This window comes from Ascaphus truei, chromosome 23 (genome assembly GCF_040206685.1).
Source record: "Ascaphus truei isolate aAscTru1 chromosome 23, aAscTru1.hap1, whole genome shotgun sequence".
Taxonomy (NCBI): domain Eukaryota; kingdom Metazoa; phylum Chordata; class Amphibia; order Anura; family Ascaphidae; genus Ascaphus; species Ascaphus truei.
In genome coordinates, this window is record NC_134505.1 from 3646968 (window position 1) to 3661547 (window position 14580).

General features: G+C 50.5%; 1 protein-coding gene across 1 annotated transcript in view; it reads left to right on the plus strand.

Annotated features, from left to right (window-relative positions):
• The first annotated feature begins 10814 nt into the window (after nt 1–10814).
• Nucleotides 10815–14580, plus strand: part of LOC142473215 (keratin, type I cytoskeletal 20-like) — an 11604-nt gene continuing 7838 nt past the window's right edge. The window contains exons 1-3 of the mRNA XM_075580417.1: nt 10815–11312; nt 11887–12078; nt 13510–13564. Coding sequence (XP_075436532.1) covers nt 10879–11312; nt 11887–12078; nt 13510–13564 — 681 coding nt within the window. The 5' untranslated portion in view covers nt 10815–10878. The remainder of the gene's footprint in view (nt 11313–11886; nt 12079–13509; nt 13565–14580) is intronic.

Sequence of the window (14580 nt, forward strand, 5' to 3'; positions counted from 1 at the left end):
ATTGGTGCTAACACAGTACAGCTCAACCCCCTTATAACGCTGCGCTTGGGGATCCAAAGAATCACGTCGCGTTATAAGCGGATCGCGTTAGAAATAATGTGCCATTGTATGCATTGTACAATAAAGTATTTAAGACGCCAATAACCGTGTGATAAAGTATTCATACGTACGATAAATTGGGAGCCACGCTTGCACCGCGTTATAAGCGGATCCGCGTTGTAGCGGATCGCGCTATAATGGGGGTTGAGCTGTACTAATTTAGACGGTTTTTTTCCCTCTTTTTTATTAGTGTTAGAAAACAACGTACCGTCGCTGACGGCCAACCGGGTGCGCGCGAGGCCAAGGAAATTTCCGAAAAAAAACAACAACGGAGGAGAAGGATTTTTTTAACAGAACTCCCAGCCTCCGCCTAATTACTACATCCTATTTCTGCCTGTCGTGTCCGTCTGCCTTCGCGAGGCTAAATGACTCAGGACTCCGAACCCCCCCCCCCCCCCGGCGCACGTGGACGGATTTCGTGACTGACAGGAGTAATGTAACCGTGCGTGCCGGGGATAATTGAAATACTACGACGACGTGAAAGTCTTTAGCCTCCTTCTGCTGGCGGGTGGGCGAGAGAGAGAGGACTCTGGACTTCTCCTTCCGGATGGCGCACGCAGTAGATTCCGAATACATTCTGCTTGAGCGGCTCTGTTGACAATAATGACCCGGACGTGGCTGAAGGGGAATTATTTCAGACATGTTTTCACCCCCAATGTGTGCGTACCTGCCAACTAACTCCAGGTCCCGCAGGGCCATCTTGATCCAGTCTTAGTTCTGTATTCCTGTCTGATACCAATTTTGGGGTATTAGAGTAGCGTGACACTTGTTTTTGAATCGCTTTGAAGTAGGGGGTCCCCGGAGTTGATTTCGGCTCCGGGGGGACCCCCCCCCCCGCTTTCTGAGATACAGACCTCGGATGGAGGTGCCGGGAGCAGCCCAGGCGATGCCGTTTGGCTTTCAATGGCCCACGTTCTGCCGGCCAATAGGAAGCCGTGACATCATCCCTGGCGGTTTCCTGTTGGCCCGCGTGGTCGAGAGACCTTTTAGACAACGAAGGAGATACCGGCTTCCTGTTGGCCCACGTGTTGCAAGGACGTTTTTACGCCGCCATTTTGATAACCCCCACGCCCCGCAGCCGGAGGTGCTTCCGGCCACCCGCGTCGTGGGTCGGTATCTCAGGTAGCAAGGGATCCCCGGAGCTGAGATTAACGCGGTCCAGCCCCGGAGACATCCGGCTTCCACCCTATTACAATAAAGAAAGAGACCGGCCCCCCTGGCGTGCGCCTTTAATCCCGCGCATGCGTGGCCCAGAGCCACCGAGCTTCGTTACGTGATGTTAACCCTTAGCGTGTATCTAAAAGGGGCAACGATCAGTCGTGGCTCCTCCCGTACACAACGCTGCGTTGACTGCACGGCCCGTTAGCGCCAATGAGACGCACGCAGGCGTGCAAGCGAGGCGTTCCCATATCACGGCGGCGCGCGCGCTAACGGAGAGGGAGAGAGACCGTCGACTTTCTATACCTGCCATTTCCTCATTTGCATGCCATTACCCAGAATCCCTAGTGGCAGTGGAAGCACGGGGGGGGGGGGGGAGGGGGCTCAACTACAGACCTCAAGACCCCACAACAGGTCACGTTTTCAGGATATCCCTGCTTCAGCGCAGTCTTCGACTGAGCCACTGATTGAGTGACCTGTGCTGAAGCAAGGACTGATTGAGCCACCTGTGCTGAAGCAGGGATATCCTTAAAACCTGACCTTGTTGGGGGGGGGGGAAACCTCGAGGACCGAAGTTGAAAACCTCTGTGCGAATAGATAATGGGGAAAGGCGCGGGAGGGGGAGGAGGGGGGGGGGTTGCAGGCCTGTCTGAGATGCGGCATTTTTATTTCCTATACCTCACAAGTTACTCGTGGAGAGAGGGCTGCAAGCACACGTGAGACATATGGGAAGTATGCCTATTCAAATGAGGTTATAATGTAATTATTATAGGACTCAAGTGGCGTCCCCTGGATTCTGAGTTTCCCACAGGCGCTAGACGTGGTGGCCCCTTGTGCCACTAAAATCAGCCCCGAAGCTGCTCAGGGCAACCTTTCAAATGGTTCTCTTTGTCTTGGATTCATATATTAAATACCTATTGCCGCAGACGGCATTTTTTAAAATTTTCTTTAGAGGCTCTTCAAGCACAGGGACACGTCACGGGCTAACAAAGGCCCCCGGGAACAAAGGGAAGCTCTCAAGAAATCAAACAGGGCTTTGTGATTCCCTAATCTCCTCCCCAGGGCATCCCTCTCTCTCTCTCTCTAACCCATTCCCTTCGGGAGGACAGGGATACAGCTGCCGCTGACCCAAAAACAACACCTGGTAAATAGGGTAACCGACCCGTACTTTGACTTCCTTGAACAAACGTAACTGTGCTGGAAGCAAAGATCGGACCGCTTTGGTTTCTTTGGAAATTAATTACGACCTTTATTTTTTTTATTTTTTTTTTATTCCGGAAGCCTTTAATGGGGTTAAATTCGAAGCAGCTCTGGGTGTTATCGTTAAATCTCCATTGAAGTCAGTTGCTTCCGGCAATGTATAAATTACTCGCTTAAATGTTTGCCAATCGAGTCTCTCTTTGTAACTCACCGGTCCTCCACAAAGAGGCCGTGACAGTAAGGAGGAGCGGAGGGACAGAGAAGAGGCGTTTCCCTGCGCAAACTCTTGTTGGACAAAGTGACATCACACCCCAGGGGAGCAGTCAGTGGAAATAAACCCCCTCCCAAGTCTCTGCTCACCGTGTTTATAAGCTGACGTAAAAATATATATACAGTATATTTATTTATTTTTAAACTCTGTTCCTGTCGGTGTCAGCTGTTCGTAACAAGAAGAAGAAATCAATAATCCAGATATAGCCCCCTGAAACATGTCATTGACGCGCAAAACATGTTATCTTTAACTGTTCATGCAACGTCTTCACATATAACGTCCACGAGAGGTAACTCTCAATGGTAACACATTTTATAAATAAATACATTGTATTTGGCTGAGCTGCCCAGCCAATAATTAGAATGCTATCTTTCACTCTGCAGTTGTGTCTGGCGCGTTGATCCCTCGAGCGTTTCGCCCCGGCCTCCCGTGACAGGCCCATACCTCGGTTTATCTAAGTCTGTCTTACAATAGAGATGCAGGATTCCCCCAGGGTGGGGGTTAGGAAACACAGGACTGGAATGACATAACCGCCTTCCACCTCTTGCTCCAAGACTGTCCCGTGTCCCCCCCTCCCGGAGAAACCTTCACCCGCCATCAAACACGGCATGTTGAAAGCGTTTCAGGTTACACTGTGAGTGTCTCCGTGTTGTAACGCTAGCAGCTCTGGGGCCGACATCGTTGGGTACCATTAAGAGCTTAGCAGTGACGGTGGGGGGTTTAGGCAGAGTTCTTCTCCCCCAGGTTATCTGTAGTCTTAAAAACCATTATGTTCTCATTCTCAGGTTTCTGAGGTTACCATTACAACCTTCGGAGTGAAGCTGGCTGTGTGGCCGCCAGGCACGTAATATTTTAACTGTTTGTGTCCCCCGAACCAAGTATCAGATTTAAAGTGCGCGTGGAACCCAGGAATGGGCAACAAGAGATCTTTTAACGTTCATTGAAATACAATATTCAATAGTGATCAGCGTAGGATGCTGCTTTTAATATCTCTTGGTGGACATGCGAGTGTGGGATGTGTTTGTAGCCATTTTGGTTGCCAGAAAGGCCCGCAGTCCACCGAGAATGGGTCAACGTTCCAACCTGACCGTGTGTGGGACCTGCATGACGGAACGTTCCAACCTGACTGTGTGTGGGACCTGCATGACGGAACATTCCAACCTGACTGTGTGTGGGACCTGCATGACGGAACATTCCAACCTGACTGTGTGTGGGACCTGCATGACGGAACATTCCAACCTGACTGTGTGTGGGACCTGCATGACGGAACATTCCAACCTGACTGTGTGTGGGACCTGCATGACGGAACGTTCCAACCTGACTGTGTGTGGGACCTGCATGACGGAACGTTCCAACCTGACTGTGTGTGGGACCTGCATGACGGAACATTCCAACCTGACTGTGTGTGGGACCTGCATGACTGCTCTTGGTCACGGATTCAGTTACAAACGCCCGGGCACGAAGGGTGGCCAACGGCCCTGGCACGTTTTCAGGAGAGAGAAAGCATAGAGGGAAGACACAACCCCCCCACGACGGAAGGGTACGTCTATCGTTATATCGAGCTAGTCTGCCGCCGTAAGTGTGGGCAGATACACCTCTTCAAGTCTTTCCGGGTTCCCGCCCCACTAGGGGAAAAACAACGGCTGGGACGCACCGAATGAGAAATGAATGTTGAGTAAACTCTGACATGGTGAAGAAGTGGGTCATTAGCGTTTAGCTTACGTTACGTTACACCGGGAGCTTACACTTCGGTAATTGTGCCGGGAACCGAATAGCTCACTATCCATCAAGGAAATTGGTGTCAAGAGAGTCACGTTTGATCTCTGTGTTCCTCAAGGGTAAATATATCAGTTGACTCCATTTTCACCCCGTGTGCGTCAGCAGTTGAGGAGTGTTGGCAGAAGGAGTCAGAGGAGAAGACACATGCAAGAGATATTATAATGACACAGTGTGTATGTGTTGGGTTAGCCACATCGGCTCAAGTGTTGGCTTGGAAACCAGTCTTGAGTCTTGACTGGGACATACACACATAAGTAGTCCTGGTGTGTCCAGAGTTATACCCCTCTCCAAAGAAACATATTCATGAACAAGGAGGGCGACCTGAACGGGATTGAGGAGGCGTAAGGTTGTCATTGTTTGCAAACTCATAAACACAGGTTCGTATATAATAAGTAGTTTATTTCATAGTAAAGCACAGAGTATACCCACAAAAGTCAAATGTTTGGAAGTGATTACATCTCCTTTCTATCTTTATTACGTACAACCTTGAAAATTGAGCTCTGGCCTTCCCTGGTCCCCTCCCAGAGAGGTTAGCATCCCCTCCCCGGCCTTCCCCGGTCCCCTCCCAGAGAGGTTAGCATCCCCCCCCCCCCCCCGGCCTTCCCTGGTCCCCTCCCAGAGAGGTTAGCATCCCCCCCCCTGGCCTTCCCTGGTCCCGTCCCAGAGAGGTTAGCATCCCCCCCTGGCCTTCCCTGGTCCCCTCCCAGAGAGGTTAGCATCACACCCTGGCCTTCCCTGGTCCCCTCCCAGAGAGGTTAGCGTCCCACCCTGGCCTTCCCCGGTCCCCTCCCAGAGAGGTTAGCGTCCCACCCTGGCCTTCCCCGGCCCCCTCCCAGAGAGGTTAGCGTCCCACCCTGGCCTTCCCTGGCCCCCTCCCAGAGAGATTAGCGTCACACCCTGGCCTTCCACGGCCCCCTCCCAGAGAGGTTAGCATCCCCCCTGGCCTTCCCCGGCCCCCTCCCAGAGAGGTTAGCATCCCCGCCTGGCCTTCCCCGGCCCCCTCCCAGAGAGGTTAGCATCCCCGCCTGGCCTTCCCCGGCCCCCTCCCAGAGAGGTTAGCGTCACACCCCGGCCTTCCCTGGTCCCCCCCCAGAGAGGTTAGCAATCCCACCCTGGCCTTCCCTAGCCCCCTCCCAGAGAGGTTAGCATCCCCCCTGGCCTTCCCCGGCCCCCTCCCAGAGACGTTACTGTCCCACCCCGGCCTTCCCCGGTCCCCTCCCAGAGAGACTAGCGTCCCACTCTGGCCTTCCCCGGCCCCCTCCCAGAGATGTTACCGTCCCGCCCCGGCCTTCCCCGGCCCCCTCCCAGAGAGGTTACCGTCCCACCCTGGCCTTCCCTAGCCCCCTCCCAGAGAGGTTAGTGTCACACCCCGGCCTTCCCTAGCCCCCTCCCAGAGACGTTACCGTCCCACCCCTTGTACTTTCACTGCTCAGCCCCGGGGATGGTGAAGTTCAGAGACAGGCAGCGGGGGGGGGGTTTCCATTTCACAGATAACTCTCCCCGAATTCCTTGTGGGTGATTTATAGGTGCGGGACCTTTGCCCGTGTCCCACCCCCCAAAGGGGTGCGCGTCTCACACAATAGGACACTCATTCTTGAATGGGGAAGTTGTTAAAAAAAAAACGCCATAAAGGTTAATCATTTTTGTATTGTCAAGGATACATAATTATGGAACCTAGAGATTTTATTTCCTACACATCGGCTCATCCACATACAGGCAAACAGCACAATGAAATCCCTTCTGGGAGTGCTTCTCCCATTATTACCCCATAACAGGTTATGGTAATAATGCCGAGAGGCAGACAATACTCGGCGTAGCTTTATCATGAGTATGGCTGCTGGGAATGGAGGTGTGCTGTAGAAGCCCCCTCCCCCCCATGCTATATCCATCGAGAGGCGACATCGCCAACTGGGGGAAACCGATCGTCTGCAACAGAGGTTAATAGGAGTGTCTGCGGGATGGTGCCCCGATCGGCACTATTCCAGCTGAATGAATAATCTCTTAAGGGTGCCGCTTTGATATTGGGTTCCATTGTGTACATGGACGAGGATAGGAGTAAGGAGCGGAGTTGTAGCTAGGGGTAGTAGGAGTGATTATTACAACGGGATGTAGCGTATCAAAGTTGGCATGTATAGCTATCACCAGTGGTTGACAAATCACCCAAAAGTCTACTCGCCAAACCAAAAAATCTACTCGCCACCTAGTCCCGCTCCCAATCCCGCCCTGCTTGGTGTCGGCCATGAGGAGGTCGCCACAGGGTCAAATCCTGTTGCCACGGGCCTGTATTTTAATGGATTTGTCGAACACTGGCTATGACTATGTCTAACCTTTTATCTGCATACTTAAAAAGGTCGGAGGGCCGGTCACCACGTTCTTTAATGGGTTTGACCCGGGGGTCTCCGGAGATGCGTTGATTCCAGTTCCGTTGACCCCCTACTTCCCGAGAGACTTACCAGGGAAGGGGGTGCTGGCAGCAGCCCAGACGGGGGCTAGTTGGGGCTATGCAAATGGCGGCTTTAAATGTCCCACTGGCCAATGGGAAGCAGTGACATCATCCCGTGCGACTTCCACGAGCTCAGGACACTATATACTGCCTGGGATCAGGCACACAGTTTGGGGGATTATTAAGCGTGTGTTCCCCCCACGCGCTCAGGACACTATATACTGCCTGGGATCGGTCACACAGTTTGAGGGATTATTAAGCGTGTGTCCCCCCCACGCGCTCAGGACACTATATACTGCCTGGGATCGGTCACACAGATTGGGGGATTATTAAGCGTGTGTTCCCCCCACATGCTCAGGACACTATATACTGCCTGGGATCAGTCACACAGTTTGGGGGATTATTAAGCGTGTGTTCCCCCAACGTGCTCAGGATACTATATACTGCCTGGGATCAGGCACACAGTTTGGGGGATTATTAAGCGTGTGTTCCCCCCACGCGCTCAGGACACTATATACTGCCTGGGATAGGTCACACAGTTTGGGGGATTATTAAGCGTGTGTTCCCCCCACGCACTCAGGACACTATATACTGCCTGGGATCGGGCACACAGTTTGGGGGATTATTAAGCGTGTGTTCCCCCCACGCGCTCAGGACACTATATACTGCCTGGGATCGGGCACACAGTTTGGGGGATTATTAAGCGTGTGTTCCCCCCACGTGCTCAGGACACTATATACTGCCTGGGATCAGTCACACAGTTTGGGGGATTATTAAGCGTGTGTTCCCCCCACGCGCTCAGGTCACTATTTACTGCCTGGGATCAGTCACACAGTTTGGGGGATTATTAAGCGTGTGTCCCCCCACGCGCTCAGGACACTATATACTGCCTGGGATAAGTCACACAGTTTGGGGGAATATTAAGTGTGTGTCCCCCCCACGCGCTCAGGACACTATATACTGCCTGGGATCGGGCACACATAGTCTGAGGCGTCGGCAATGAGATTTATTCATTAGGGGCTCAAATATTGTGTAGCAGGGGGAGCACAGTGTTAGAAAGGCTGGGGTATTGGACTATGTTACGTTTACAACACAGGACAATGTAGTCCCGGATACTCTGACGCCCGCACTGGTTACCCCCAGGGTTCTCAATGAATAATACATGAGTATATATTGCGGTTCTCTCCGGCGCTGAGCGGATTGTGAAACACTCACACGCCTGCCGTATGTTCTCTCCCATTGTCGCTTAACTCCGTGTTTACCAACTCTTGGACACAATCGTTTTTGTCGTGGGGGGGCGGCCATACCCCTCCCACAATCACTCCAAACACCCCGCCAGCTCCACTCCTCGCACCCCCGCCCACCCCCTCCATGTCCCCCCTGCGGTGAAATATACCGGCTGGATAGTCCCGGGTAGGCGACCGCGAATAATTGGTCCGAGACCGTCCCGAGGTACCCCTGTTATCGGAGACATCTGCCACTCTCCTGCGGGCTTCACACAGATACCACGCATTACTGCAGGGGGGGGAGGGTGGGGGGGGGGGCTCCAGTCCTCAAGCCCCGCCATCAGGTCAGGTTTTCAGAATATCCCTGCTTCAGCTCCATCTGTCCCTGCTTCATCAACCCCTGCTTCAGCACAGGCGGCTCAATTAGTCCCTGCTTCAGCACAGGTGGCTCAGCCAGTCTCTGCTTCACCGATCCCTGTTCAGCACAGGTGGCTCAATCAGAGGCTCAGCCTTTGACAGCACACACCTGTGATCTTGGTCACGTCTACGTCCCAGGTTGTAGACATCTGTAGACATCTGCTTGGAGCTCGTTTAGTCACTGCTTTCAAAAGAATATGACCAATTTATCTTCACTGCCAACACTTCCCCGCTGGAGGGGCTCCCCAAACCCCTCTGGCTGTCAAGGAGATGAGGCTCCAGTAAAAAAGACAAACCGTCCAAGCAATGGGTGTTATAACTCATGCAGTTTGTGGCAGCCGGAAGCTCGTAGATCCAGGAATGTATGTCCCAACCTTTGGCCCGTTCCAGTGGTCAGGGTGCCACGATGACAATGTCCACTGCTAATGACCTGGCAACTGATCTCAACGGAGCCCAGAGCGGCCAAACCCCCCGGTCGTACAGAGCGTCAACAGGCTTGTCTCGGGCACGAGAGGTTAAGCCACGGAACTGAAGCCACGAAATATCCGGATACAGATCAGTTTTTACATATTAAAAAAAGTGAGCGGAACAAAGAGGCAGCATCAAGGTGGGACCTTACCTGTCCCACGCCTGGCGTTTACTGTAACCGACGTGTCCGAGAATTCCAAGCAGCGCCACGTCTCCAGTGCAAGAAGGAACGCGACCCCGTTCCCCCCCTCCAGCCACCGGGTCTCAGGGCTGCATTCCTGGCACAGCTGACGGATGGGCAGTTTTTTTCCCGTTGGCTGTTGATGGGACCGTCCCGTTTGCTTGATGTGGGGGGTTGAAAAGCATATAACAATCTATTGTCTCGTGTGAAGCTATTTGGGCCACATGGCAATGGACCAGCTGTTGCTCCTAAGTTATTTATTTATAAAAATGTTTTACTGATCAGTAATACCTTATCCGTGTGCGATATATATATATACACACACACAGTATATCACACACAGTATATATTCTTGTAGGAGGAGATCCCAAGAGACAGTATGGAGGAAAATCATGTCCCCTTTGGAGAACCCTAGAAAACCCTATAAAAAGGATGAGTAGCGCAGTAGAAAACCCCCATAAAAAGGATGAGTAGTGCAGAGTGGTACTTTAACCGCTTGGGTGCTCCATGACGCCATGAGGCCTGACGCTCCATGAACCCCGTGATATAGTATCAACCTCATAAGCTTTTTTTTTTTTTTTTTTTTGCTCTTTTTCCAGGGGAGATAATGTTGATCGATGGGCCGAAGGGGGTGTGGCACTCCAGCACTCAAAGGGTTAATGGCGTTACATGGCAAAAGGGAAGAGAAGTGAAACTGAAGCCTAAGTATTCGCTGAAGGTTAAACAGAGGACACACACAACTAAAATAAACAGACTGGCGGGAAGGACGTGGCGTTGATCGGGGGAATTCTAAGGAACCCAAAATAATACTGAGATTTATAAATGGATAATTAGATTTTTTTTCCGTTTCTTAATGTGAAATCCCCTCCCGGCTAAAACCACCAACACTTCACCCATAATAGTGTCATTGCCTCCGACGCCCTGACACGTCCGATCCAGAGCCTCGAACGCTGTGCGTGGGGGACATGGTACTCTCGCCCCAAAACACTGATCTCTTGGAGAACTTTGAGTGGTAGCTTGAGGGGTTGTGCGATGGGAACGTGTCATTTGTGATGTCATCAGTGATGTCATTTGGGAACTGTATCCGAAACATAGACGGAAACCACCTTCTCCGTGATCTCAGGGACCATCGTGCGACATGTGGTTTAACATATCTTAAGAGGTGTCCAAATGCACCAGAGCCAGGCAAACAACCTTTCCAAAATATATAGCAGATCTTGTTCTCCAGTCCCCTGGCATGACTGGAATGGACTGTATGTTGCAGATGTAGACATATACACACACACACTGGTTGCAGATGTAGACATATATACACACACACACTGGTTGCAGATGTAGACATATACACACACACACTGGTTGCAGATGTAAACATATATACACACACACACTGGTTGCAGTTTGTAATGCACCATAGTGGCTAAATACTTTCTGCTAGTGATCACATAGAACTCAAAGGTTTTATTTGCACAATCTTTTCATACTGTCCTTATCAGTTGCTTGAAGGAGTCATCCTATGGTTGTTAAAGGTGGGGAGGAGCTGCCAATGACGGGGAAAAATGTTATAAGGGCTGCACAGACGCAAGCTGTATCCACCTCGACTTGTCAGGCTCTCCATTCCTCGGCTGAATCCACCATGGCTAACTTCGGCAGAACCTCGTACAACAGAATGTACTCATTGGAGACAGGATCATCTCAGAGCAGAGGACCTGTAACAAGATTTGCTCCCAGTGTCTATGCTGGAGCTGGTGGCTTTGGCACCCAAATTTCCAAGAATGCCTTCTATGCTGATGGCCTCCAAGGCAGTGATATTCGGTTCGGGGCTAACGAGAAGGAGACCATGCAGAACCTGAATGACCGCCTGGCCACCTACCTGGAGAAGGTCCGCTTCTTGGAGAAGTCTAATGCTCAGCTAGAAGTACAGATCAAGGAGTGGTATGGAAAGAACTCTACCACCGCCGGGAGAGACTTCTCTGCTTACTACCGAATAATGGAAGAATTGAAGAATAAGGTGAGAACAGGATTTCCTATGGGGAGGGGAGGAAATGGTGGGAGCTTAATTTCCTTATCGCCCTAAAAAGTGCACGGCACAGTAAAATGAAGTATTTCTGTATACCTCTAACCACCGCTCCTTCCACTCATAGACAATATTAAATAAAGTATTCCCAACGAATAAACTCTTTACAGATCTGTCTCCCAACTGGGGAGACCTTCACACAACATAAGTTTGGAGGAGGTGGGACACTGGCATGTGGATCATGTTTGGCCTATCCATTCTCTTGCATATCTGCCGAGGTCCAATCGCTCTCTCTCCTTCTTCAGGGTCTCGACGAGAGACATAAAAACTTAATGTCCAATTATCGGGCGCCAGAGCCATGCTGTGCTTCAATAACGTTGCGTTAAACTGATAAGCTCAACAACGGCACACAAAAAAAGTCTCTTTGAGGATACACGTTGACCTCGGGCGCAAATAACATCTGTTAGGTAACGTGACATTATGAGGCCTGATTTGACGGTTTGGGGAATCTAGCCATATGGTGCCACTTGTCATGGGTCTGTTACTTATCGGTAGAATCAGATTATTTAAACGGCCCATGGATATGGAGATATCAGTCTAACAACTCCCCCTCTTATTAAAGGGCAGCCATTCCTTCTCTTCCAACACTTTGCACCTAACCCGGTTTCTCACTGAAATCCTCCTCAACCAGAAGTTATTGGCTTCCATTGAGTATTGTCAGAAGGACCCCTTCAAGGCAGAATCCCGTAAAAAAAAATCATTCATCTTCTCCATGGACTTTCATGGCAGCGCCATCATTAAGAGGTCATTTGCCCCCAAGTAATTTTAGAGTATATCCCTCTTTAAGATATTTTGATTTGTCTCCGTTGACGTTCATGGGATAGAAATCTAACACAGCGGAGAATCGGAAGGCAGAGAGTCACAGATTCAATCGTTCTACAGGTTCCATAGTTCTACAGTCTATAGTTCTACACATTCTAGTTCTACAGGTTCTATAGTTCTACAGAGTTTATAGTTCTACAGGTTCTAGTGTTCTACAGGGTCTATAGTTCTACAGATTCTAGTTCTACAGAGTCTATAGTTCTACAGATTCTAGTTGTACATATTCTATAGTTCTACAGAGTCTATAGTTCTACAGAGTCTATAGTTCTGCAGAGTCTATAGTTCTACAGGTTCTATATCTCTACAGGTTCTATAGTTATACAGGTTCTATAGTTATACAGGTTCTATAGTTATACAAGTTCTATATCTCTATAGGTTCTATAGTTATACAGGCTCTAGTGTTCTACAGGGTATATAGTTCTACAGGTTCTATAGTTCTACAGGTTCTATAGTTCTACAGATTCTATAATTCTAAAGGTTCTATATCTCTACAGGTTCTATAGTTCTGTACACATATAGCCAGGGCGCAAAAAGAGAAGAAAAAACACACTATTATTATAAATTAAAAAATAATTAATATTTATAATATGCATGAAATAACACTTACATAAAATCGGATCGCAATGAATCCACTGCGATCCGATTTTATGTCAGTGTTATTTCATGCATTTTATAATTATTAATTATTTAAAAATGTATACTTAATAGTGTGTTTTTTCTTTTCTTTTTGCGCCCTTGCTACATGTGTACATATATTCGGTTGTTTGCCCCGCTGATCACGGGAGAGTGAGGAGCAGCAGAGAGACTTTAATTCACACTTTTGGGACATACAAGAATTTTTTTTGGGACCGCGCTCACTCAATTTTTAACTTCATTAGGTTCTATAGTTCTACAGATTCTATAGTTCTACAGATTCTATAGTTCTACAGGGTCTATAGTTCTCATGCATTGTGTTGCTGAGAATGACGGAAAAACACTTGAGAGAAGTATATTGACTTTGTGCTATGAATAAAACTCATTCATCATTTAGCTGCTCCTTAAAACACACTGAACATTAATTATCCCGTGTTTTCTGGCTGCAGTTAGGCCGCCAGCCCGCAAGCTCGCCCTGCCAGCTTTCCTACTGTACGGCCAAGCCCTTTTTAACCCATTAAATGCTGGAAACACGCAGAGAGACGATCCGTTCCCATCTCCCGCAGCGAATTACAGTACGGACGCAGAATAATTTGCCCGGCAACAAGTTACGTTCAGGCCTTTCCCCCGCCTTCCCCGGGACCACCTCGGTCCAGGAAAAATCCGAAACCGTGTGGGGCCCAGTTCCCTCTCCACCCCCCCCCCCGATATCCTCGCCCCTTTGTGTGCATGTAGGGTTTGCCAGGTGTCCGGTGTTGAACCGGACTGCCCCGTATTTGGACTCTGTCCAGTAACAAATGAGAGGGGCTGTATGTAATACTGGACATGTATATGTCCGGTATTACCTCTCTGGACATAGTGACCTGACGCACCTTTCACCATTGAGTCCAGTATTTTTGGGGAAGCCCCCCCGGGCCACCCTACGTGCAACGTTGCATGGCTCGGTCATGTCTCCGACCAGCCCTGCTTTCTTTCAGAGGGCTGACGCATTATCTGTGTCCGAGCGGCGATATTGTGCTTGGGGTTGGCGTGCTTTGCGAGATACCCCGCGGGGTAGGGGGGGGGGGGTGGGATGCAGATTCTTACCCCTGCTGTAAATAATGTCATCGGTTTCCTGGCGCACGCCACCGCTCCTCCCTCATATAACACTGGAGGGACGGGGGACTGGGTGACAGTGCACGGAGGCGTAGAGAAGCCTAAGCCAACACATTACGTTCTGCGTTAGGACACTAGCTGGGGCATTTTATTAGGCGTAAGTGATGCCGCGCAATGTGTTACTGCCTAAGATAGGGGGCGGGCTCGACTCCAATCCTCTCCTCCCCCCAACAGGTCAGGTTTTCAGGATATCCCAGCTTCAGCGCAGGGGGCGCAAGAGCCGCTGAGCCACCTGTGCTGAAGCAGGGACAGATGAAGCCCACTACTGCGGAAGCTGGGACGGATTGAGCCCGCCCGTGCTGAAGCTGGGACTGATTGAGCCCACCTGTGCTGAAGCAGGTGCTGATTGAGCCCACCTGTGCTGAAGCGCAGACAGATTGAGCCCACCTGTGCTGAAGCAGGGACTCATTGAGCCCACCTGTGCTTTATCAGGGACTGATTGAGCCCACCTGTGCTGAAGCAGGGATATCCTGAAAACCTGACCCGTTGGGGGGGGGGGGGGTTGGGGACAGGAGTTGAGCCCCTCTGGTCTAAGGGCAGCCCCCCACAGAGCTCTGTGGCTGACTTCACGAGAGATTAACCCCTCGTTCAGCGCGCACATAGTTAGGTCAGCGATAAAGGCGGCGTTAGTCCTGTGAATAAGTGATGCAG